At 43.3% G+C, this 25,830-nt stretch overlaps 2 protein-coding genes across 7 annotated transcripts in view; both read left to right on the forward strand.

The window, feature by feature from the left end:
* Positions 1–25,830, forward strand: part of BCL2A1 (BCL2 related protein A1) — a 410,729-nt gene that overhangs the window by 265,226 nt on the left and 119,673 nt on the right. The window lies entirely within an intron of this gene.
* The window catches only part of LOC309627017 (5-formyltetrahydrofolate cyclo-ligase), a 298,975-nt gene that overhangs the window by 248,672 nt on the left and 24,473 nt on the right, over positions 1–25,830 (forward strand). For 2 of the 6 annotated variants that reach the window (XM_082388570.1, XM_082388571.1), the window contains exon 5: positions 8,479–24,750. The exons of 3 other annotated variants lie outside the window; for them this stretch is intronic. In XM_082388570.1, coding sequence (XP_082244696.1) covers positions 8,479–8,635 — 157 coding nt within the window. In that variant the 3' untranslated portion in view covers positions 8,636–24,750. Of the gene's footprint in view, positions 24,751–25,830 lie in introns of those variants that run through there. One more of the 6 variants, XM_082388575.1, reaches the window with a different exon arrangement.

Here is a 25,830-nt window from a genome sequence, read left to right on the forward strand (position 1 = left end):
TTCCCCGACCAGAGATGGAACTGGCACTGCCTGCATTGGGAGCGTGGAGTCTTAGCCACTGGACCGCCAGGGAAGTCTCTTTTTCCTGCCTTTAATTTCCATCTTCATTGTCTGCATATTCAGTGCTCATCAACTCTGCTGGTCCCTCAGCTCCATCCCCCACCGTCACCTCTGCTTTGCCAACGTACCTCCGCCAGGATACCTCAACTACTGCCACCAGCCTCCTTTCTAACTAGTGTTCCTGCATCCAGCTTCTCTCCTGTAGTTCCTCCTCCATATCATCATGAGTATAATTTTTATTGATCACAAACCTCACCATTTTACTTTCACATTTAAAACATTTTGCTGATTCCTCAGGGGCTATAGAATAAAGTCGGAACTCTTTCTCATGGCGTTCAAAGTTACCTTTCCTTGCTTTTTTGGACCTTTTCAGCACCTGCTTGGGAATTAATAAGCTTTATGACAGGTTTGTGGGGCAGGGGATTGGCAAGGCAGAAGACTTTTTTTTTTTTAACTAAGAGAAATGCTAAGGATTAGTACAGTATCATAATTATTTTGAAATGTATCAGTGCCAGGTAAAGATTTAGTTTTTTGTTTTTTTTTACGGCTGTGTTGGGTCTTTGTTTCTGTGCCAGGGCTTTCTCTAGTTGTGGCAAGCGGGGGCCACTCTTCATCGCGGTGTGCGGGCCTCTCACTATCGCGGCCTCTCTTGTTGTGGAGCACAGGCTCAAGACGCGCAGGCTCAGCAATTGTGGCTCACGGGCCCAGTTGCTCCGCGGCATGTGGGATCTTCCCAGACCAGGGCTCGAACCCGTGTCCCCTGCATTGGCAGGCAGATTCTCAACCACTGCGCCACCAGGGAAGCCCAAGATTTAGTTTTACTGCTGCTTCATTTGAAGTAAATTCCATGTGTAACAATGATTTATTGAATGCCTGCTCAACACCTGACACCTACCTAGATGTATTAACGAATCAACCATTCTCTGGAGTGTCCACAGCAGGTCAAGTAGACAGTAACAAATGTTTGAAAAGACATACGTACATGTCAATCCCAGACTCTGCTATATTTAAAATAAATAACCAACAAGGAAAAAAAAGAATTGCATTGAATCCATTGAATCTATAGATCAATTTGGGGAGAATAATCACCTTGGCAATATTGAGTCTTTCTTTCCATAAACATGGACTATCTCTCCATTTATTTACATTTTCTTTAGCAAAGCTTTAAAATTTTTTGTGTACAAGTCTTACATTTCTTTTGTTAAATTTATTCATAAGTATTTTTTCCTTGTGGATGCTATTTTGAATAGAATTGTATTCTTAATTTCATTACTAAGTTGTTAGGTTCCCATATGTACAAATGTATTATCCCACCTTTTGCTTAATAAATACTTTTAAAATTAATAAAAAAAAAAAAAGACAAGACATGCTGGTGTTGGTTACATGTGGACACCCATACACTCAAGCTTATGTGTTCTGTTTTTTCATTTCATTATTGATTTTCTTTTTCTTTTCTTTACTTCTTTGTCTTTTCGTTTTTCTCTGGCTCAAGGGGCTAACTGCAACCACATACAAGGCCTTGAAGGGAAAATATATCATAGTTTGCTCTCAAATGCCTTGATTGAATACAGGTAGCAGGCAGCGGGAGCCAAGGATAAGTGAAAATAGCTTGGGCTTGAGTAATTTGGATCCCTTGTTTGCTGGCAGTCAATGCATTTTTCATAGCCTATACCTGATCTCCTTCTGTCATATTTTCTATGTGATCTTTAAAAACTCCTCTGTGCTGAGGTAACTTATTTTCTGATTAAAACTAAATGATGGTAAGTAAATGGACAGGGAGAGGTCGAGATGGATGGGATGATGGAAACGGGATTTATGAATCCTCTCATTTGTTCTCAGTCAGCAAGCCCTTTAGCTCGTGTCAACTGCTTTACAAATGCTTGTTGATTATTTATGCTTCTCAATATCTCCGGCTGAGAAATAGCCTTGTTTCCAGTGTGAAGATGAAGAAATATATGAAAAGTTGGCAAACATCGCTGGCCAGGCTGATGCAGAATTTGATGAATCTCCTTAGAGACTTTGGGGATCCTGAGTTCTATCTGTGAACTCCAGATTGGTGTCCCAAGTAATGGGGCATTAACAAGGTTTTTTTGTCTTGTTTTTTTTTTTTTTTTTTTGGACGAGCACATTTTGAAGATGATCTTTACTGAATAAAACTAGTTTTTGGTGCCTGATTGTTAGCCAGGCACCAAATCAATTAATTAAAGCAATTGTTTGCTTACTAGATGTTTAGTACTGGTTGGCTACTATGACTAATATAAAAGCAGCATAATACAGGGGCTTTAGAATCGAATTCATGAAATCTAATTTGGAGCTGGCAACTTCATAACACAGGTGCCACCCTTCCCCACTCTCATTCCCCACATGAACTTCACTGATAAATCACAGTACTTTTCTAGATCAGTCAGGTCTTCTTAACCCAGCTCTGCAAGCAGACTCTATCCATCCGATAGATTTGCTACCCTGGATCTAATTATTAATGAATTCACTGGACAGAAAAACGGGAGTGTCCACTCTGTGCCCAGCGCTGAGCCAGGCCCTGGCAATGCAGTGGAGGATGAGACAGATGTGGTTCCTGCCTTCAGGGAGCTGACCCTCCATCCGGAAGCATCAGTAGTGAACAGGTGATCCCACAGTTACGTATTTAGTCGTGATCATGATAAAGACTGTGAAGAGCAGTAGAGAGGGCCAAACAGTCTAGTCTGCTCATGTGTTGAAATGGGCATAATAACCATTCCTACCTTGAAGGTGGCTATTCAGTGGAGCAAATGAGGCAATGCATGTACAGTCAATAGCGCATGCAATACCCGGGGCACACCAAGCATGGTGCACTATATTTTATATTTTTAATCAGTGACATGTAATTATGTGTATGGCAAGCTCTTCCTGTTCCCTGAAAGCAACGCAATGATAGAAGTTTAAAATTTGTTGCAATAAGCATACTAATTATTATGACAAATATGTGTGCATGTGACATCTCTGTTTCCTACCCCGTCCTCCCAGTAGCCTACAAATTCTCTGAGAACAGGGGTCCTTTTTCCATTTGAAATCCTGAGTGCCTAACAGAGACGTGCTCTTGGAGCTGGACAGATAATTTTGAGTGAAAGAGACCTGACTTTCTCTTTGCATTAGATTAAGCATTTCTCCTCCACTGAATTTGCAAAACATATGCATATAGTGTATCCCTAAAACTGTATCGTAATTTTACTTTGAAAGAATGAGAAGGATATGACTTAATGGAAATCTACCTGATAAGTTTGAGCAATGTTAACACAACAGTGGTTGGAACCTTGTAGAACTGATATGATCCTGATTCTTTTTCTTTGATCTAGTCAGCCTTGTACATAAAATAAGGGAAGGTGGATGGGATAATAGTGACAATCAGCCAATGACTATTTCCCAGGGGGACAGATTTGGCAGGATAATGGATATTTCCAACCATTGTTGTGGCAGGGATGTCTGTCTGCCTAGCTAAGAACCTACATTTCTTAGTCTCCATATGACATAGTTCCAAGCCAATGGGATGTAAAAAAGAAGCCATTGGGTGGGACTTCTGGGAAAACTTTTTTAATGGGGACCAAACACAGGTGACATCTTGTTGCTTGTCTCCTGTGTTTATATTGGATGTGATAGCTGGAGCTGCAGCCACCTTCTGGTGACCATGAATCAAAGTCCAAGAGACTCAGAGAGGCTTCATCCCTGCCCTCCTTGAACTGCTAGCAACTGTGGTCTAGTTGTTGCCTGAGAAAAATAAACCCTTATTTGGTCAATTCACCGTTAGTAGGTTTCTGTTACGTGTAGCTAAACTCAAACCCAAAATGATGCCTATTAAAAATTGCAGGCATACGTCGTTTTATTGCGCTTTGCTTTAATTGCAATTCAGATATTGCACTTTTTGCAAATTGAAGGTTTGTGGCAACCCTGCGTTAGGCAAATATATTGGCAATATTTCTTCAACAGCATTTGCTCAGCTCATGTCCCTGTGTTACATTTTGGTAATTATTGCAATATTTCAAACCTTTTCATTATTATTATATTTGCTATGGTGATCTGTGATCAATGACCTTTGATCTTACTATTGTAATTGTTTGGGGGCACCACAAATCATGCCCATATAAGACTGTGAACTTATATTTACTTACATTTAAATTTACTAGTAACCACATTTAAAAAGTAAAGATAAATAGTTGCAATTAGTTTGAATATTTTATTTTACTTAAGTCAATATGCCCCAAATATGATCATTTTAAATGTAATCAATATGTAATGTATTAATGAGATATTTTCCGTTCTTTGGTTCTCTAAGTCTTCAAATCTAATATGTATTTTCCATTTAGAGCAAATCTCAATTCAGATGAGCCACGTTTTATGTGCTTAGCAGCTGCATGTGGCTCACAGCTCCGCTATTGGACAGTGAGTTCATATAGTAACTACTCAGAGTTCATGGAGGAATTTAAAAAATAATCATTTGGGAGGAAGCTAATATGATAATGATAAAAATCTTAATCTCATTGTGGTTTTGATTTGCATTTCCCTAATAATCTGTGATGCTGAACATCTTTTCATGTGCCTGCTGGCCATCTGTATGTCTTCTTTGGAAAAATGTCTATTCAGATCCTCTGCCCTTCTTTAAAATTGGGTTGTTTGGTTTTATGTTGTTGAGTTGTATGAGTTCTTTTATATTTTGAGTGTTAACCTTTTATTAGATATATGGCTTGCAAATACCTTCTCCCATTCAGTAAGTTGCCTTTTCATTTGATGATGGTTTCCTTAGCTGTGGAGCAGCTTTTTAACTTGATGTATCCCAATTTGTTTATCTTTGCTTTTGTTTCCCTTGCCTTTGGAGTCAGATCCACAAATATGTCGCTAAGACCAATGTCAACGAGGTTGCCACCTATGTTTTCTTCCAGGAATTTTATGGTTTCATGTCTTACATTCAAGTTTTTAATCCACTTGAGTTAATTTTTGTGTATGGTGTAGGAGAGTGGTTTAGTTTCATTTTTTTTGCAGTTTTGGTGGCTGTCCCATTTCCCAGAACCATTTACTGAAAATACTATACTTTCTCCATTGTATGTTCTTTGCTTCTTTGTCATAAATTAATTGTCCATATATATGTGTGAGTTTATTTCTAGGCTCTCATTCTGTTCCATTGGTCTGTGTGTTTGTTTTCATGCCAGTACCACACTATTTTGATTATTATAGCTTTGTAGTATGGTTTGAAGTCAGGAAAAATGATACCTCCAGCTTTGTTCTTTTTCCTCAAAAATTGTTCTGGCTATTCGAAATTTTTTGTGGTACCATACGAATTTTAGAATTATTTGTTATAGTTCTGTGAAATATGCCATTGAATTTTGATAAGGATTGCTTTGAATTTGGGTATAGACATTTTAACAAGACTAATTCTTCCAATGCATGAGCATGGAATATCTTTCCATTTATTTGTGTCTTCTTCAATTTTTTTCATTAGTGTCTCACAGTTTTCAGTGTACAGATCTTTCACCTCCTTGATTAAATTTATTCCTAGATATTTTATTCTCTGTTGAAATTGTAAATGGGATTGTTTTCTTAATTTCTCTTTCTGATAGTTCACTACTAGTGTATAGAAATGCAACAGATTTCTGTATATTGACTTTGTATCCTGCAACTTTACTGCATTCATCTATTAGTTCTAATGTTTTTTTTGTTTGTTTGTATTTTTTGGTGGAGTCTTTAGGGTTTTCTACGTCTAGTGTCATGTCATCTGCAAATAGTGACAGTTTTACTTATTCCTCTCTGATTTGAATGCATTTTCTTGCCTAATTCCTGTGGTTGGACTTTCAATATTATGTTGAATACAAGTGGTGAGAGTAGGCATCCTTGTCTTGTTCTTGATCTTACAGGAAAAGCTTTCAGCTTTTCACTATTGAGTATAATGTCAGCTATGGGTTTGTCATATATGGCCTTTATTATATCGAGGTACGTTTCCTCTACACGCACTTTGTTGAGAGTTTTTTTTTTAACATAAATAGATGTTGAATTTTGTCAAATGCTTTTTTGGCATTTATCGAGATGAGATATCTCACAATGAGATATCACTTCACACCTCTTAGAATGGCTGTTATTGAAAAGACAAGAAATAACATAGGTTGGAGAGGATGTGGAGAAAAGGGAACCCTGTTACACTGTTGGGTACACTGTTGGTGGGACTATATATTGGTCCCATAGCAGCTACTATGGGAAACAGTATGGAGATTCCTCAAAAAATTAAGAATAGAAGTACAATATGACCCAACTGTTCCACTTATGGGTATTTATTCAAAGAACACAAAAATACTAATTTGAAAAGATGTATGCACTTGTATGTTCTTTGTAGCATTGTTTACAAAAGCCAAGATATGGAAACAACCTTAGGGCCCATTGACAGTTGAATGGACAAAGAAGATGTGGTACATATACACAATGGAATACTACTCAGCCGTAGAAAAGAATGAAATTCTGCCATTTGTGACAACACCGATAGACCTTGAGGGTATTACACTAAGTGAAATAAGTCGGATAGAGAAAGACAAATGCCATATGATTGCACTCATATGTAGAATCTAAAAATACAAAACAAGTGAACAAACAAAATAAAACAAAAACAAATTCAGATACAGAGATCAGATTAGTGATTACCAGAGGGAAAGAGTGTTGGAGGGTGGGCAAAATGGGTGAAAGGGCTCAACTATATGGTGATGAGTGGTAACTAGACTTGTGGTAGTGATCACTTTATAGTGTATACAGATGTTGAATTGTGATACTGTATATCCAAAACTTACATAATTTTAAAAAATAGTTCAGCAAACACACACACACACATAGCCTCATTTGAAAAGAAAGTCTTAATGACCTTGTTCTATATACAAGGTAACTTCCATCTCTTAAACTAGGATGTTAGATTCAGTTATACTGACTTTCTATTAACAATGAAATGAAAAAGTTTCCTCAATAATTCCATATACATATTCTAAATTGAAAACTGCTTTTAAAATAACTTATCTCCCTAAAGACTCCATAGGAACAATGAGGTTGTCCTGTACACTATTCTGATTTTCGTCTGCTTCTACTACCACTACCATGACCACTGTCTTTATCACTACCCACCGTAACTAAATTCATTATATTCCCAAACCTGTTGCTCCCACAGACTGCCCCACTTTATTGAATGGTTCCACTCCATCTGCCTAAATGACGAAATCTGTAATCTTGATTCTGTCTTCTTCATCCCTTCCATCAATCCTGCAGCAAGACCTGGCCTTGCTCTCAGATCCCACTTCTCTTCACCTCCTTGGTTACCACCCTAGTCCCAGGCCCTGGAACCCTGCCCCTGACTACTGCAGTGCTTGCTTACTGGTCCGTGGTACTGACACTCTGTCCTTCACAGAGCAGCAAGAGTAATCTTTTAAAAATGTAAATCAGATGATAACAACCGCAAGCTCAAAATCCTCCAATGGCTTTTTAATGCACTTTTAAAAGTGCAAGTGTCTAGCAAGCCTGGAAATGTTCTGCACCATCTGCCCCTGCCTTCTTCTCTGGTCTTTCTTTCTGCTCCTTTCCATCTTCTCACAGGGCTCTGGCCACTCTGGCCCCCCTTTGGTCTCCTTGACTCACTGAGCTTGGTCCAGCTTGCACGCTTTGACTGGAGCTGTCACTAATCCTCATCATTCACAGGATTCACTCGGCCAACTACGTCATGGAAACCAGCAAGTCCCTTCTCTCAGGCCCTTTTTGTCTCATTACCCTGTTTTCATTTTCTTCAAAGCCCTTATCACTATCTAGAATGTTCTTCAAAACCGTTATCACTATCTAGGATGTTCTTACTTTTTAATGCATGTGCCTGTGAATTCTCCATGTCCCTTCCCCTGGGATGCAGATGTCTGGTCAGAAAGGATGTGGACTGGTGTTTGGTATTTGGCACTGGCCCATAGGTGGTAGCTGAGGTCACATAAGGAGAGCATACATCATGAGGAGAGGAAAGGACTGAAAATTCCATCCTGGAGAACACTGAGATTCGGAGTGTGGAATGAGGAAGGACAGCAGGGGAAGAGGGAAGGAAGAGCAGTCATTTCGGTGGGAGGTGGCGGCGACTCAGGAACCCAGGGTCCTTCTTCCGTTTCGTGGCTCTGCTCTACATCCAAGCCCCTCTCCATGCCACCGGTGGAAAGGGAGAGAGGATGGAGCTTTGTGCGTGGGAAACACCTTGCTTCAGCCCAGCTGGCTAGAACTCAGCCACAAGCCCCGCCAAAGTGTAAAGGAGGCTGGGAAATGTGGCCTCTGAACCCCCAGAAGGACAAGGAACTGGGGTATGAGGGTCTGCAGCATGCCCTTTACTCAAAGAACCATCTCGACGGACGAGGTTGTATCAGTTGAGACGTATGAAGGTTCTGCTTCCTTAAACAGGTGGCTGGTGACAGTCGTGGCTGAGATCTCAGAACTCAGGATCCCCTATCTGACTGCCCCGTGGGCCTACAGGATCTCTGATGTGGCCGCATTCTTTGGATGTTCGGGTGAGAGCTTCAAAACTCCTTTCAGTAAAAAGAAACATCGTGTTCTTTGAGGGGAAGCTGAAAACAGATTTCCTCCATTTTAGAGAAACAAAGACAAGACATGATTATTCTGCCTATGAGCCACTCTTCAGCGTTCACCCAGGAACAGCAGCTCAGGAGGAGTCATTGAATCCTGTTGAGACCGCCTGGGACCTGGGACTCTTCGATGCAGTGCTGGCGCCTGGACACACCTCTCCTCCAGCAGCAAAATACAAAGAAACTATAAGGGGCTAAAAATAACTGCGTGCATGCGCAGTTGGGGCAAATTCTGGGCAAAAGATACAGAGACCAAAAAAAAAAAAAACCAACTGCCACTTCTGAAGAGCCCAGAGCAAAAACTGGGTGTTGGGAGCAAAAGCAGGGTATTGTGCATGCCCCCTGCACACAACACCACATAAGGGGCGGGCAGACCACCTAAGCCACCCCTACCCTCACCCCATATAAGGAACAGGCTTACCCCCCTTCAGGGAGCGGGCAAGCAAGGAAACCTGTTGTTTGCTCTCGCTCCCCGCTGCTTTAGAGGGGCTGCAATAAAGCCTTGCCTGAATTTCTTGTCTGGCCTCTAGTCAATTTCTATTGCTTGGGGAAGGCCGAGAACCCTGGTCGATATCACCGTCATGCCTCAGAGTCGTAAAACTGGGAAGGACAAACATGAACGCATGCTCTGGTCAGGCAGGTGAAGTGAAAAAGAGAAAGCAAGCCAGGCGTGAGACGTAGGAGGTGGCGAGTGGGTGAGCAATTTGTAAATCATGGCAACTGAGTTTTAAAAATGCAGGGAGGGCCGAACAAAACGTAGCTGCAAGGCACACACCTACCGGTGGGTGACCTCTGCTTTTCCAAACCTTCACCTTTCTCTCTCTCCTTAAGTCCTTGAAACTCAGGCTATTTAAGGCTCACTGAAAGACAACGGTTTTCTAAGACAGAGCAGTAGTTTCTCAGCAGGTAGTCTCCTATGAACACCGCTTCAGACGAGTTCCTCTTGAGCCCCAGAAGATCATCAGCCGAACATCTGGTCCTAGTAGCCCCCAACAGCTGCACCCACGTTCAGTTCAAGCATCGTGCATATGGGTGTCATCAACCTCCAAATTGACCCTCAGGGTCTGGATGTGAGAGGAGACTGCTAAGTGGTGTGGAAGGAGTTCACAGGGGGTAAATTAAGAGGAAACTCCCATCTGTTTGTGGACCACAGGCTTCTGCGGACCCAGCTGCGTGTGACCGGCCCTGAGAACGGTGCAGGCAGACCAGCTTAAGTCCTGAGGTTCACCGTGGGTGTCCACAAGCCCAGCAAACATTGTATGTGATCACCACTGCAGCAAAGTGAGCCCGAGGACAGGGGAACCCAAAAGGGGAACCCAGACGGCGGATGGCAGGAATTGCGAGGGTTATTATGGGTGTTGTCTTAGGCAAAAAAAAAAAAAGACAACAGTAAATGTATAGTCTCTCTTATACTTGAAATGTAAAAATCTACCACCTGATTTTCTTACTATTTTTTTATTGTGGTAAAATACATATAACATAAGATTTACCATTTTAACCGTTTTAAAGTGTACAATTCCATAGCTTTAATTACATTCGCAGTGTGTACAATCATCATCACTACTTCCAGAACTTTTTCATCACAGAAACAGAAACTCTGAACTCCTTAAGCAGTAACTCCCTGTTCCCTGGAAACCCCTAATTTACTTTTGTCTGTATGGACTTGCCTACTGGGGACATTTCATATGAATGGAATCACATAATTTGCGGTCTCTTCTGATTTTTGAGAAGCTCACCTTTATAAAATTTCCCTATTTAGTTCTCACTTGAGAGTGGAGACCCATGGGGTTGGGGTAAGCTGGATGAGAAGCAGTATGGGTGTCTTAGATTGGGTTCTTCCAGAATCCTAACCCTAACCCTAACTGAGACAAGGATGGGGTACAGTTAGCTTATTTGGGAGGTGATCTCAGAAACGGTGGTAGGAGGTTAGGGAAGTGAGACAGGGAAGGGAAGTGTGGCCCTGAGCAGGTCACCACCATGGGCATCTTGGGCTCAGTCCTACTAGGGACCTCTGGGGGATGGCAAAGGACACATCTCAGAACTGTCTCCCAAGGGGTGAGGGAAGTGGGCTATTCATCCACCAACTCCCACCAACAGTTGATAAGGGCTACCCTGGGGCTGTGACGACCCCATATTTCAGACCAACCCTGGAAAAAGGAAGCCAAATTTACTGTCTCCAACAGCCCACCCAGGAGGAGCCCTGCAGGTTACATCTTCTGGGAGGTCCTCTCACTGCCTTGGTTCAGCCAATAGATGGCCCTCAGCTACACTCTGCCCACCATGTTCCTTTTCCTGGGCTGTTGGATCTCGAGCCCAATGATGGGAAGTAGATTCCAGTAGCCCATTCCTGAAGGTTGAGTTGTTCCTGATATGGTTTTCATCCTGCCTCAAAGTCTGGTTGTCCAGCCTTCCATTTAATTCTGTGAGTTCCTTAATATCTTCTTTATAGGTATATTAAGTATGCTGCAGGTAGTTTCTACTGTTTTTGACCAGGAACACTGTCTGATATGGTAGGCAAAGGTAGGTGTCTCCAATAGCATTCAATAACTTCAAGCATGATAACCAACAGTTCAAATTCCTAGATTCTAACATCAAGGAATACAATGAAACTCAGGGATGTTTTGTGAAAGTTCCAAAATGATCTCTTAATTCTTGTAATTTTAGAACTGAAATAACTGAAGATCAAACTCAGAGTTGGAGCCCATGGATTTTTTAATGACAAGGTCAGTTGAATATACAGCCTCACCAGGGATCATTTGTAAGTTGAAGCATTAATCAGAAAAGAATGAGGTCCTGGGCTTCCCTGGTGGCGCAGTTGTTAAGAATTCGCCTGCCGATGCAGGGGACATGGGTTCGAGCCCTGGTCCGGGAGGATCCCACATGCCACGGAGCAACTAAGCCTGTGCACCAGACCTACTGAGCCTGCCCTCTAGAGCCTGCAAACCACAACTACTGAGCCCGTGCACCTAGAGCCCATGCTCCGCAACAAGAGAAGCCACCGCAATGAGAAGCCCACGCACCGCAACAAAGAGTAGCCCCTGCTCACTGCAACTAGAGAGAGCTCGCGCACGGTAACAAAGACCCAATGCAGCCAAAAATAAATAAATAAAATAAAATTTTAAAAGTTTAAAAATAAAAAAAGAGAGAAAAGAACTAGGTCCTGACAAGTGCAGTAGGGATAGCTGGGTGAGTTTAGAAGATGCAAAGCACTCAGAATGTCCAAATCCCCCTGAAATAGCACTCGGCTGTAGTACTGTCTTGATGGCAGCCAACACAATATACGGCTCTGAGAATATACTCAGAATACTCATAATATTAATTATGCTGGATATTTTGTCTCATACCCCTGATATAGCCGAGGGCTGAGCATGTGACCTATGTTGAGGCTATTTGTACTCTGTCCTGGAACTTTGTTTCTTGAATGGAGGGACACAAAAATAGTTAGGACTTTATGAATTCCAGACTGGTGGCCCCCAAAAGTCAAGTGGTTTTTGTCCTATGTGGTCAGTCTTCCAGACAATTCTATGAGTATGCAGGCATCCTTCCAATAAATTCCCTCTTTTGTTTATACCAGCTAGAGTTGGTTTCTGTTGCTTGTGACCAAAGAGCCTAACTTTAACCCTCCTTTACACTCTGTCCTTCCAGCACTGTCTTTACATTGCTGCAGGTAAGTTTACAGGGCCTCTCCATGATCTGGGCTTGCTTATCGTGAAAGATTCCCTAGGCCAGGCCTCTCAATATTATTTTTTGATCTTTTCCTATCAATCAAGAACAGTGTCTTTAATTTTTTTTATCCACTTGGCAAATACCCACTGAGATCTTACTGTGTGCCAGACACTGCAAGGTGCTTTGGGGAGCAGGCATCAAATGCTGAACTAGCCCTTATATGCCCCACAACTGGAGGAAAGGTGACTCTTGTGCAGAACTAGTGATAGACAGGTTGATCATGATCATGTCATAGGGGATGCAGATAAATGTGTGCAGGTGAGAGGAGAGATGTTACTTCCGGTTGTAAAGGGTCAGGGAAAAGTCCCTGAAGGAGTTGGCATATGTAGTGGATCTTGAAGCAGTCAGGGTGACAGCAGTGATGGCAGTGTGGCAGGTGTGCTTGGCGGAGGGAAGAGTGTGAGACCCGACAGCAAGGGGGAAGATGCAATGCAGGGGCGTATTCTAGTGTGGGGTATGCAAAGGAAAATAGCAGGAAATAATGTTACACAGATCGTGGAGGCCTTGAGAATCAGATTAGGAACTTGGACTTTATTTTGTAACTTTAAAGGGGGAACCAGTGCAATTTTCTGAGCAACAGAGTGGCAGAATTAGTTATATGAGTCTCATTAGGTGTAAATTGAGAGAATCACTGATCCATAGACCAATCTGGCGCTTTTTCTGGAACCAAAGCTCTCTTCCAGGAACGTTGAAGTTAACGATGGATGGAATTTCTGGGCACTAGGCATGAGATACTTTATGCAAATGCACAGTGCCTGACCCATAGTAGGTACTTGATGGCAATTCATTTCCAAACATTTCTTTCTAATTATCTTGAGGAAGCTTTTAAAGACAAACGACCACCTTCTTTGCTAACAATCACCTTCTTAACCCAGTATGATTTGGGTGTCCTTATGAAAAGGGGAAACTTGGACAGACACACACAGGAGACAGTGCCACGTGATATTGCTGGGATTCTGTCCTTAACTCTCCCCTCACCAACACACAGACACACAGACACACAGACACACACACACACACACGGACCAATCTGCACTCTTGTGGCTTTACCCATCACCTATGACTGGCCGTCCCCAACTGTGGCCCTCAATGTCAACATCTGGTTGACATTTCCTCATTGGAAAAGGTGTTCCACAGACAAATAAGCTTGGGCAACATGAAATAAAGAAGATGTCTTTGTTGCAGGATATCTTGGAAACTTAATATGCTACAGTGCCTTGAGGGTCTCCAAGATGGGGGTATAGTCTAGGATACAGAATACAGTATTCCCAAACTCATTTACTCAGTCTCCCATTGTAAGGCACAGGCAATAATATTTTGTGAAGAACTTTAATTCCAGCCCAGCCTTCTTCTCCTGTGATTTGCTCCATACCTCTAACTGTGTAGATTTCTCCCGTATAATGTTTTGCAGGAACCTCAAAGTAGACACTTTGGAAACCAGCCTCCTTGTTCTTCAGTGCTTTCCTTCAGCCATTCCCATGGAATTGTCCTCCTCCCAGTTACCAGAGACCTGGAACTAGCATCCTTTACTTCTGCTTTCCTCTCCTCTCTGTGTGATTGTTTAATCACCGGCTTCACTAATTTAATCTGATTAATAGGTTTCGATTCTTTCTCCTTTGCCTCTCACCTGGTGGCTTCCTAAGTGGTGTTCCTGCCTCCAGACTTACCTTTCTCAAATCTGTTTTCCAGACCTGTGATCTTTCTATAACACAGAGCAAGTCCCCAGTTACACCCAAGACCCCTCCGCGACTCTCTGCTGCTTCTGGGCTGAAACATCTTCTCATGCTCCTTAGTGCGGTCCCCCTACCCTGTCCCATCACAGGCAAACCTCTCCAGCCTCTCCCCTCCTCATGCATACTTCAGCTGTTCTGAACTACATTTAATTCCCTCCTGCAGGAAGCCTCAGTGTTCTTCATTCATCCCTTGACTGTTCCTTCATCCATGTAATCCTTTCCTGTCTCTCAACATGCAGCTCAGGGGGCTGGGAAGTCTTTGTGGTTGGCATTCCAACCCTGGTCAGGTCTAGTGCCACTTCGCCATGCTTGTCCTTGTTGCTAACTCTATGCAGTAATGACTTCATAACATTACTCATTTCTGTCTCCAGATAGACGTTGAACCCCTGGAGCTCAGGGACCTTGTCCTAAGTTACCTGTGTGGTCTGCATGCTGGCACTTAAGAGGAACTCAGCCAGTGATACTTGTAACTGCTCTGCAACTCCATGGTGTTACCAAGCCGAGGACTTCTGAGCAGACAGATAGCCATTGGTCTTTCAGATGCCTGGCTTTCACCTTCTGAAATCTGGTCTTTTGCATTGTATTGATACATAGGGAAACGGATGGTGATTTTACTGAGCTGAGAGGATGTGGATATTTACCACAGGTTGACCCAGTTGAAAGTTGTAACAGCCTGGAGGAATCTCTGTTTGTCTACTCAGACCAGACCTGGGCTCCCATTCATGAGTACTGCCAACAAATGTGTCACTTCCCATTTCCTTAAAAAGCTCCCAAACTCGGGCACAGTTTATAGTCTTGCTTCACTTCTGCTGGAGGAGTTCACTACGGCAGATTCAAGCTGGGGAAATTGCTAACTTGTGTTAAGGTGAAGAAAATCGTTCTGATGTATTTAAACTCAGGAACTGAATCTTCAGGAATCTGAATTGTGATTTATGCCTCTCAATTCAATTCAACAAGCTTTTAGTAAGCACTCATTCTTCACCATGTGCTCAGCCCAACCCTTGGTGGGAGATGGGTGACCAGAAAGGGGTGAGATGTGGTGTCCGCCCTCTGAAGCCTGCTATCTAATAGGGAGGCCTACAGGGTGAACTACTACAGACAATGGAGGGAAGGGGAGTGCAGAGAGAGGAAAGTTCTACAAATGGAAACAACCCATCTGAAGGTTCTGCATGGTACAAAGTACTGTGTAGGGGAGTTAGGGATAAAGGGACTCTTTTAAACCTGTTAATGACCAGGTTTCTTGGCCTTCCCCAATCAGTAGAAATTGACTAGAGGCCAGACAAGAAATTCAGGCAAGACTTTACTGGGACCCCTGCTGCAGCAGCGGGGAGCGGGAACAAACAACAGGTTCCCTTGCTTGCTCGCTCCCTGAGGAGGGGCAAGCTTGTTTTTTATACGGGGTGAGGGTAGGGGTGTGTCCAGAGGTCGGGCCAGGGGGTGGCTTAGGTGTTCTGCGACCCCTTACGTGGTGTTTTGTGCAGGTGGCATGCACAGTACCCTGCTTTTGCTCCCAACACCCATTTTTTGCTCCAGGCTCTTCAGAAGTGGCAGTAGGGTTTTGTTTTTTTTTTTGGTCTCTGTATCTTTTGTCCAGAATTTGCCCCAACTGCGCATGCACGCACTTACTTTTAGTCCCTTACACTTTCTTTGTATTTTGTTGCTCGCGGAGAGGTGTGTCCATGTGCAAGCACTGCAGCGCTGCAGCAAAAGGTCCCAGATCCCAGCAAAGGGTCCCAGGTCCTAGCCTATCTCAAACCCATCTCAAGGGCACAGCTAGTGGCAAGAGAGCAGGCCAGAGAAAGTGAGCATTTTAACAGTTTATCCATCTCAGGGGCGTGGTCCCCTTTAGAATCTCAGGGTGTAATGCAGATCTCAAGATTGGATTCAGGGACAGTAATTATATGAAGCTTATGTGCCGCCCCTCACCCCGCTATCCCAAGCTTCTCTTCCTACAGCTCCCATTCAGATGGCCCATACAGTACCATCCTTTTCTGCTAATGTATCATGTCTGCAGTGCTTGGAATATTGTTCTCTCGAAGATATAGAGCCAGCCGCTGGCAGCAGCAAACGGCCCCTCCCCAGGGTACTGTGAAATGTGGTTACATATTTGTTGAGACAATATATTACCCATTGTCCTTAACTGCACCCAGAGACATGCAAACCCGTCCCCAACAGGCTTATTTTTCTGTTAAACAAGACAGCAGTGAAACATGGTATAAAGCAGAAGAGGATCTCCCTTCTTTGTCTAAATGGCTCCAGAAAGTGATGGTTGGGGAGCTTTTCCTGAACCCCCAAGGAAGAGATGGACTTGACCTTCAGAGACCTTAGCATGAAGAGCCATGTTGACACCTTGGTCTCATACATAATTCAAATTAAAACACCAGAGCCATAAAAGCTGTGAGAGAAAGTCCCCCAAAATTCTGATTTTTCCTGTTATGATAATTCAAAGTTCCTTTTTGGAGATATCCATATTCTTTAAAAAAAATATTTTCTCCATTTTTTTACGTCTCTGCCTTGCCCATCTGCTTAATAGACCTCGTGGGAAACCCAGTCCTGTAGGTGTGCTGACATAGCGCCTATAACAGAGGGAGCGCTTAACTCCCCTCTCAGGAAGGACCCACCTCTGTGTCTGCTGGAGCAGACAGTGAACCCATCCACTTCTGGAGCTGTGTTTCTTCAGAATGGGTGCTGAGGACAGGGCCTGGCTCATGGTAGGGGTTGGGGGAGACTGTTGAATGAGTGTCTTTTGCTTTATAGTCTTAACAGCCTAGGCAAGTGGATACCTCAGCCCCCAAGGCTAATGGAAAGGGAAGATGAGTTCAGATTCTGCAGGACTGGAGCCTGGGAGCATCGTCTGGGCTGTAAGGGGCCCTTGGAGAGAAGTCAAGTTTTTTTAGATAATGATTTGGGGTTGATTTCAACCTATCCCTGGCTGGCACGGCCATCTGTGTGTGTGTGTGTGTGTGTGTGTGTGTGTGTGTGTGTGTGGTAGGGGTGCTCCGGTGGGTGGGGCGTAAGGACAGAAGGTGCTGTGTGATCATGGACATCTTGCTTCTGGGTGAATGGACCATTCAGAGCAGCACCCGGCAGCTGGAAGTTCTGGGGTCAGGGCCCAGCATCCTGGTCCCCACCCAGCCTAACAGTTATCAGCCGGAGATGCCAGGCAAGGGAATGGAGGTATCATTTGTGTTGGACTCAGAAAAGAAGGTGAGGGTCAGGGAAAGACTCTGACCTGATGGACATAGGATGTCCAGGGCTCTCCTCAGGTGCTAAATCTTTGTCCACAAGAGTAAGTCTATGTCCTCCTCTCAGGTGGAGCTGTGGTTCCTGATCCTAACGTGCCCTGGCCTCTAGGGGGAGCTCAAGACTCCACATGAGCAGCCCCTGGAGAGTAAAACTGATGGGTCAAAGGCAAGGTCATGTGATTGGAGCATACTCTTAGGGTCAGAGTGTTCACAGAGAAGAGGTTTAAATTCTATTTCTTTTTAGATTGTTTCACTCTCATTTGCCAATGCCCAGTGTTCTTGCTCTCTCATTTGCTATCAGAGACAAAAAGGGGGCAAATGTCATATCCCATGCCCTAGTAGAGATGTCTGCAATAGGAGGTCAGGGTCTCCAACAGACCAGGGAGGACAGATGCTGATAAAAGCTACAATTCTGGTGACAGAGTCTTGCCCCGTGTAGAAAGTCTGAAGCCCAAGGAATTTTAAAGGCAGCTATTTTCAATGGTGGTCCGTAAATGCACATCTTAAATAGCAGATCTTGCACATGACCCAACGCTGAATCTATTAAAATGGCAACTGCAGGCTTATTGCTAAAACCTTTACTGATGCTGCTTTGGCTTTAAATAAAAAGAAAAAGAAAAAAAGCCTTGTGTGGTAGCCACAGTGCAGAATTCCAGTCCCATATCAGTAACATCTGCTGATTCTGCCTTCTGAGCAAAGTAATCCATCCCCCCCTCCCCTGGAGGCTACAGTGGAGAAAAGGAAGCATGCAGGTTGGGAGGCCATGTGACCTCAAATGCCATAGAATGCACTTCACCCCTGCTGGCAAGCATGGAGAAAGCCTCCAAGGGGACCCCTTGCTCTGCCATTTTGTAGCCTTACTGCACTGCTTCTAATGACTGAATTTCCCAGCGGGTCTGCATGAGTCATAGCTCCCGAGGTGAGGTGCCCACCAACTCTGACGACACTCCTGGCTGTGGGAACAACTGTCAGAGACACTGTCCAACCAGGTGTCTGGAAGACGATTTATAATATGTACTTGAGCAGCCTGGTGATATTTTATGAATCATAATGTCAGGTAATCTAATGGTAATGTATTTGCGATAGGGCTCAAAATTTTCAATTTTTTAAATAAACATTTTAGGGGTTGACTTTGGGTTTCTTTTTTAAAAAAAAATAACATTATTCTCTAGGGAATTTCTTCTGTTTTATTTCTTTTTTAACCAAAATTGCAATTGTAATCTATGCACCTATAAGGAATTCCAAGCAGATCTCATTCCACAGAGACAGGGACTATTATTCTTGTTTTGGATCTGGGGGAAAAAATGAATATTTCAAATGGCATATCTGTAGGTAATCAATGAGTAAGATTTTTGATTGTTTGTTTTTCACATTTTTAAGATGTCTCCTGCATGCTTTGAATTGCAAAGTCTTTTCGCAAATGCTGTCGCCTTTAACTTCATTGTCAAAGCATTTCCGTGCAATAGATATTATTATCTTTATTTTATGGATGAGGAAATCAGCTAGGAAGTTTCAGAAAGGGCAGGTTTCCTTTTTTCTCTTTCCTACCAGCATACTGTTTCATGTATTTCTTCATCCATTCCTTTGATCAGCCATCATCTCTGAGTGTCTGTCTTCTATGCTCCCAGCCTTGAGTTAAACATCGGGAATGGAATCCAGAGGCAAAAACATAGTGTTTGCCTTTGAGGACTTCCTCATCTGATGGAGAAGTCAGATGGCCAATCAAGAATGTCAGTTTAATATGCTAAGATAATTGAGAATAATTTTTTAATTTAAAACTGTTATTCAGTACACATTCATTGAGCACTTATATAAATGTAATTCCTTAAGAGACGCTAGAGAGATAAAGGTGAATAAGACATGGACCCCTCTGTTAAGTGTCCCAGTCTAGACCGTGAGGGGTGTAGAGAGGCAATACATCTTCTACTGCAAACTCACGTGTGCAAGAAATATACCTCTGCGTCCATGAGTCAACGTAGTTCTGTTTTGGCTCATGTGTGGGAGAGGCGAGGAAACTCAACCTCAGTCAAGGGTATTTAACAATGAGAGAGTCTTCTAGATAGGCAAGGGGCAGAGGAATGGCCAAAAAGAAGGAAGTGTGGAAAGTCTCAGAAGAGTGGGAGTCACGGGTCCAGAGAATTGCAGATGTTTCTGCAACAGTATGCAGAGGCAGAGCTGGAGTAGAGGTGGGAGCAGATGGGGAGGAAACAGGCAACAGTGTCTGAAACACAGAGAATCCAAGAAGAGGGGGCCAGAAAATGTCCTTGGATTTGTTAGTAACAGACCACTGGTGGCTTTAGATCTATAACAATGTCTGCCCAGCAACCTTCATCACAGCTTCTCCACGGTCCCCACTATACCTGTGAAGGTACATCAAAAATAGAGATTCACTCCCCCTACACCTAGGGCTGACAGAGACACCCGTGTCTGAATCTGGGTGGAACTCTACTAATCGCCGAGTCGGTGGAGCTGGGTCAAGGGAGCCCCACCAGGATTCCCGTGGAAGTCCTGGGCTATGCGGCCTGATGCCAAGGCCACCTGAAGGCTCATGGAAAGATGGTACCCAGCTGCCTCCTGTATCTTTCTCTTGATTCAGTGACCAGGGATTGTGCCACCTAGAAAACTGCCCATGGCCCGCCTGATATATGAAGTGTTCCGGCTCTTGTTTCCTCATGGGCTGCCTGCTACTTCTGCTTTATTGACAGCAAACTCCCAGAAAAGAACCCTGTGGTAAGTAGGAAAGGAAGTGACACATCATATCCCAGGAAGTGCAATTCCTGAAAGAGTGGGAAACCTCTGAAAGCAGTCAGTGTATGCTAGGAACAGGAATTTCAAAGTTCCCCCAGTCCACGATATTAGAGAAATGGCATCCAGGGTTGAAGTTTCACTAGAGTTCCAGTAGATAGACGTTGTGTGGAATCTGGGAACTACACTGGGATCTGCACATGTCCATTTATCTTCGACTGTAATATAAGGAAGGCATTTGGCTATTTCACAAGGCGACAGAAAGTCAGATCAAGGGCAGTCTTCTCACCTTGTTTGCTTACAACCATCTTCTTTGCTAACAATTATATCTTGCCTGTCCCACTCCTTCAACAAACGGGTACCTACTTCATCTCAGGGACGCTGTCTGTTCCTGGGATACAGAGATGAGTAGGTTACAGTTCTGCCCTAGAGGATCCCACGACCTAGTGAGGGGGATGACAAGGGGAGAGATGAACACACTAGGGCATGAGAGTGCCACATGGGTGGAAATGGGTTCTACCAAAAAAAACCTTGCAAAATAAAAGATGGGGAACAGCATCTGACAGACACAGAGGAAGAAGACCCCTCTGACGATGATCTGCTATAAAATTCAGAAAAGAAATTGCACAAGAGTCTCTGGCAAATTCAACCCGAGGTAGAACTGCAGTGTCATCCGGGCTTTGAGGCAAGAGCCCCATCTGAGGCCCTAGCAAATGCCAGGGGATTAGGGGAGGCTGAGCTGAACATTCTGGCTTCATGTTTCAGGCAGCACCCACTGCTCAGGCCCTCTCTTGACCCTGTTGAACTATCTGTAATTCCCTAGAAAGGCCTTGCTTTTGTCTCATCTCTAGGATTGTCAATATGTACCTTCCCCCTCCACCACCACCACTGACACCTTCCTGGTCCATCTCTGAAATTACAGGTCAGACATCACTAACTCTGGGTTACCATGGCTCCTGGGACGTCTTTCCATCTATTTCTAGTAGACCACACAGTTTACTGCACATTGATTGTTTTGTTTTTTTAATTTGTCTGTCTTCCTTGTTAGACTTTGTTCTTCTTACTAGCAAAGGATGCCTTTTATATTTGTTACAGCCGCTCTCTGTGGTCATGCCAAACCCTTCACGTGGAGTAGCTCATGTATGGTCACACGGTCTTATGTCCACTCCTACCCTAGATTCAGAAGCTGAGACATAGAGAGAGCAAGCAGCTTTCTCTTTGACAGAGTTGCCAAGGGATGGAGCCAGATTTTAAACCCGTGTTCTATGGACTGCAAAGCCTGTTTTCTTTGCACGAAGCTTCTCCCTTTCAGGAGGGTCTCAGACGTTACAGAGGGGACATTTTTTGGAGTCAATGGGCACAGAGACCAGCCAGGCATGGAAACCTTGCGGGGCTGACGTGGGTGTGGGGGACAGCTGGGCTGGAGATAGAGGTATGTGGAGCTTATTTCTGGAACAAGGGTTTCCCTCTCATTCCTCTGGGTCGGGCAAGGAGAGAAAAACCCCATCCTACTTCCTAAGCTCCAGGAGTTGTGAGACCAGGAGATTCTTAGTTCAGGGAACACATCTGGATCTGAATGCTGATTCTGGGGCTCCGGGGTCCTGCTAAGGTTATAAAATGGCCCCTAATATTGTTGGGGTCCTCTGAAGGAGTTCAGGAGCTTCCAGGCCTGGACTTGAGTAGCACAAGAGTTCAAGGTCTCAGGAAGACTTTACATGACTGTTATTGCCCTTAAAGACATCGTTTCTTAATTTCTCCACACGGAGTCTTTGCCTGTCCCACTCCTTCAACAAATGGGTACCTACTTCATCTCAGGGACTTTGTTCCTGGAATACAGAGATGAGAAGGATACAGTTCTGCCATGGAGGAGCCCACAGCCTAGTGAGGGGGATGACAAAGGAAGAGATGAACACACTAGGGCATGAAAGTGCCACATGGGTGGAAGCCCTGGGCTCTGTGGAATCCCCGAGGAAGTCATGCATCCCAGCTTGGATGCAGGCAGGGATGTGATAGTAGGAGATCAAGGACAGCTTCCTAGGGTAGTGAGTGAACTGAATCTTGGAAAAATATGATTTGATCCAGAAAAGAAATCAGAGAATCAGAGACATGGAAGTGAGAGGGACCCGGTACTCATCACAGCTGAAATTTGAGAAGTATTCTGGAGACTGGCTGGAAATGAGGCTCTGCTTTGATTGAAGGGAATCTAGGATGCCTGGTTAAGGTCCCAGAAGTTCCCCGAATGCAGTCCGGTCCTTTTCTTTCCTCTGAGATCCTGCTGGACTTGAACCAGTGTCCACCCTCTCTAGCTTAGCCCAAATTCCCATCAATATAGTCCTGGCTCTAAGAAAACCTGTCTTACCTTGCACAGATTCTTAATTTTTTCTGCATTGTGGACTCCTACAGCAGTCTCATGAGGCTATGGACTGTTTTTTTTTTTTTTTTTTGGAAATGTGAGAGTATTTTCTAAACTTTTTATTTTGAAATAATTTTAGATTTACAGAAGGGTTGCAAAGGTAGTAAAAGAATTCATGTATGCCCTTCCCAGATTCCCTTACTGTTAACATCTTACATAGCCATGGTATAGGTATCAAACTAAGAAATTAACAATGCTACATTACTATGAACTAAACTCCAGATTTTACTCAGATTTCATCAGTTTTCCACTAACCGTTTTTCTGTTCCTGAATCCAATCCAGGATACCACATGGCATTTAGTGGAATCAAGTTTTTTGTTTTTTGTTTGTTTTTGTTTTCACTTTAGCTTCCCAGGGCATAGTAGCATGGTCGGGATTTTTTAAATTTTTTTTATTTAAAAAATTTTTTCTTATTGACATATAGTTGATTTACAATGTTGCGTTAGTTTCTGCTGTACAGCAAGGTGATTCAGTTATGCATATGCATACATTCTTTTTTATATTCTTTTCCATTATGGGTGTATCACAGGATATTGACTATAGTTCCCTGTGCTATACAGGAGGACCTTGTTGTTTATCCATCCTATATATAATAGTTTATATCTACTAATCCCAAACTCCCAATCCATCCCTCCCCAGCTCCCCTTCCCTCTTGGCAACCGCCAGCCTGCTCTATGTCTGTGAGTCTGTTTCTGCTTCATAGATAAGCTCATTTGTGTCATATATTAGATAGTGAAATCAAGTTTTTAAATGCATAAAATAAAATACAAAGGACTACAAAGTTAACCAAATGTATTAATATATAATTATAGAAATACTAAAAATGACATGAAGAATATGAGATATAGTCATTTTGTGCTTCTTTATTAACCCATTAAATCCATTAAATAATGAGGAAATGTGTTTAAAATTCAGAAAAGTTTAAGTTTTATTTTTTAAAGACATAATGAACTGCTTGTAGCTTAGTTGAATTGAACGTTTTACCCTGGGATAATCTTTGACTCACGTCTTTCTCATATTAATCAACCAGCAATTGCAGATAGAGGGAATGCTGGAAAGCCACATAGGTGACTGGGTCATCCCCTGGGAGTGACCAAATCGCACCACCTCATCATTTTGTGGCTGAACTTCTACCAGGTGCAGGTGTGCTCAATCATTGGTCGGCTGTGGCCTTTGCAGGCAGGGAGATTGAGATCCAGGGGAGAGTTTAATATCCACCTTAATTTCAAAGTAGTGGGAGTGTAAATTATATTTCTAAATATCTATGACAACTGATTTGCCTTATAAAAGCATCTGTGATTTCTACTGGGGACAAAAGTTACAGGTATTGATAATGAGACTTGTAACCTACATTTAAAATGGAATTAAATGCTAAATTTAAGCTGGAGCTAAGTGAAAATAAAGATATAATTTTTTTTCCCAACCAAGTTCACAGATCCCTTGAATTCTTTCCACAGAGTTCCAGGCTATAGAAACTCCTGGAAGGTAAATGAGGTAGCCCCGAGCTTAGAGTGAACCCAAACTATGTTTTGTGAAGCTACAATAAAAAGTAATTTGAATCAACATTTTAAAACATGGAGAATTCATACAAATACCCAAATTTGAGCTTCTCTTGAAAAATTAGAGATCTTGTATCACTGGACTTGCATCACAGCATGGCAGCAGCCAGCTGGGGCTGGCAGAGGCCAATCCTGGATTCGGATAGGATGTGGGAAGTCTAGTCTGCCTCAGTCCCCACAACTGAGCCAAGGGTCGGTTGTCCTTAACCATCTTTCTTTCACTGTGAAGGTTATCTAACGCTTGCCTCATTTATTTACTTTATTCATTTATTTATTGTTTGGTCCCTATGGGCTCTTATCTTAGAGTTTGGAAGATAAGAAGAAGCTCCCAAGCCCTGAAACATCTTATACATCAGGTCCAGCACTGGGTGCTTTACTTAGGGTATCTCACCGAGTTAAGAAACCTGGGTCCCACCCTTGACTACATCACTAATTGTCCTTTTGAACATAGGCAAGTCGTTTATCACTTCTGGGCCTCATTTTTCCCATTTGAAAAAGAGAGATTCTGATTTGATGGTTTCTAAGATCCTTTCCACCTCTCACATTCTTCCAATCCAAATTCTCTACTCCCAGGGGCCACGTCTCACTCCAGGACATAACTGGTCATGGCACCAAGCACAACACCTGAAACTCAGTTGTTCAATAACTAATGATGGATAAATAATCACATTACATTAGAAAAGATTAGAGGTGTTGGGAAGGTGTATTTTTTATTTTATTTATTTATTTATTTAATTTTTTTGGGGGCTGCGTTGGGCCTTCGTTGCTGCGTGTGGGCTTTCTCTAGTTGTGGCGAGCAGGGGCTACTCTTCGTTGCGGTGCGATGTGTGGGCTTCTCACTGTGGTGGCCTCTCTTGTTGTGGAGCACAGGCTCTAGGCGTGCGGGCTTCAGTAGTTGTGGCTCACAGGCTCTAGAGCACAGGCTCAGTTGTTGTGGCACACAAGCTCAGTTGCTCCGCGGCATGTGGGATCTTCCCAGACCAGGGCTTGAACCCGTGCCCCCTGCACTGGCAGGTGGATTCTTAACCACTGCGCCACCAGGGAAGCCCAACGTGTATTTTTTAAAGTAAAGTTTTAAGAAAGAAGGGAACTAAAAAATATTTTTGAGTACCTGCTATATTCCAGGTCCTGTGCTAAGTAATTTAAGTCCATTATCTTGTCTCAGTGTGAATGTGAAAGCTCCGGCCCCAGTAGCTATATCTGGTTCCCATAAGGCCTTGGAGGCTTGTTAATTTTTGTCTTCCTGTATCCCTTCCCCTTTCGTTGTGGAATGGTTGATTCTGTCAGTAATGATACCCCATCTCCTTCCCCACCCCCACCATCACCAAGGGATAGACATGTGACCCAAGTGATGCCATTTAGACTCTCTTGCCTGGGAATATGAAGACTGACACAAGGAAAGCAAGCTTCCTAGTATTCTTGCAAAAAAATTCCTTTTAAATTAGAATCAATTCTGTTGCTTGAAGTCAAAGGATCCTGACAGGTAAGTATGGATAAGTACACAAAACTGTGATAAAGGTTTTTATCAAGCTCTGTTCCCTAAAGGAGTAAAGGGATTTTTCCATATTCTTTTACCTTAATGCACTTGGGGGTAACACGAAAAGAGGCAACTTAGAGTACGGCTATGTCCCAGGACCAGAGGGGAGAAAGCAGCTGGTGTGTGTGTTTGGACTCTGCTTATACAGGATGTATAACTGATTTCTGCCCCTGCCAACGGGCCAGACTATCTATCCACCTCCCTACAGTCC

The sequence above is a fragment of the Balaenoptera borealis genome (assembly GCF_965194805.1).
Source record: "Balaenoptera borealis genome assembly, chromosome: 3".
Lineage (NCBI taxonomy): Eukaryota > Metazoa > Chordata > Mammalia > Artiodactyla > Balaenopteridae > Balaenoptera > Balaenoptera borealis.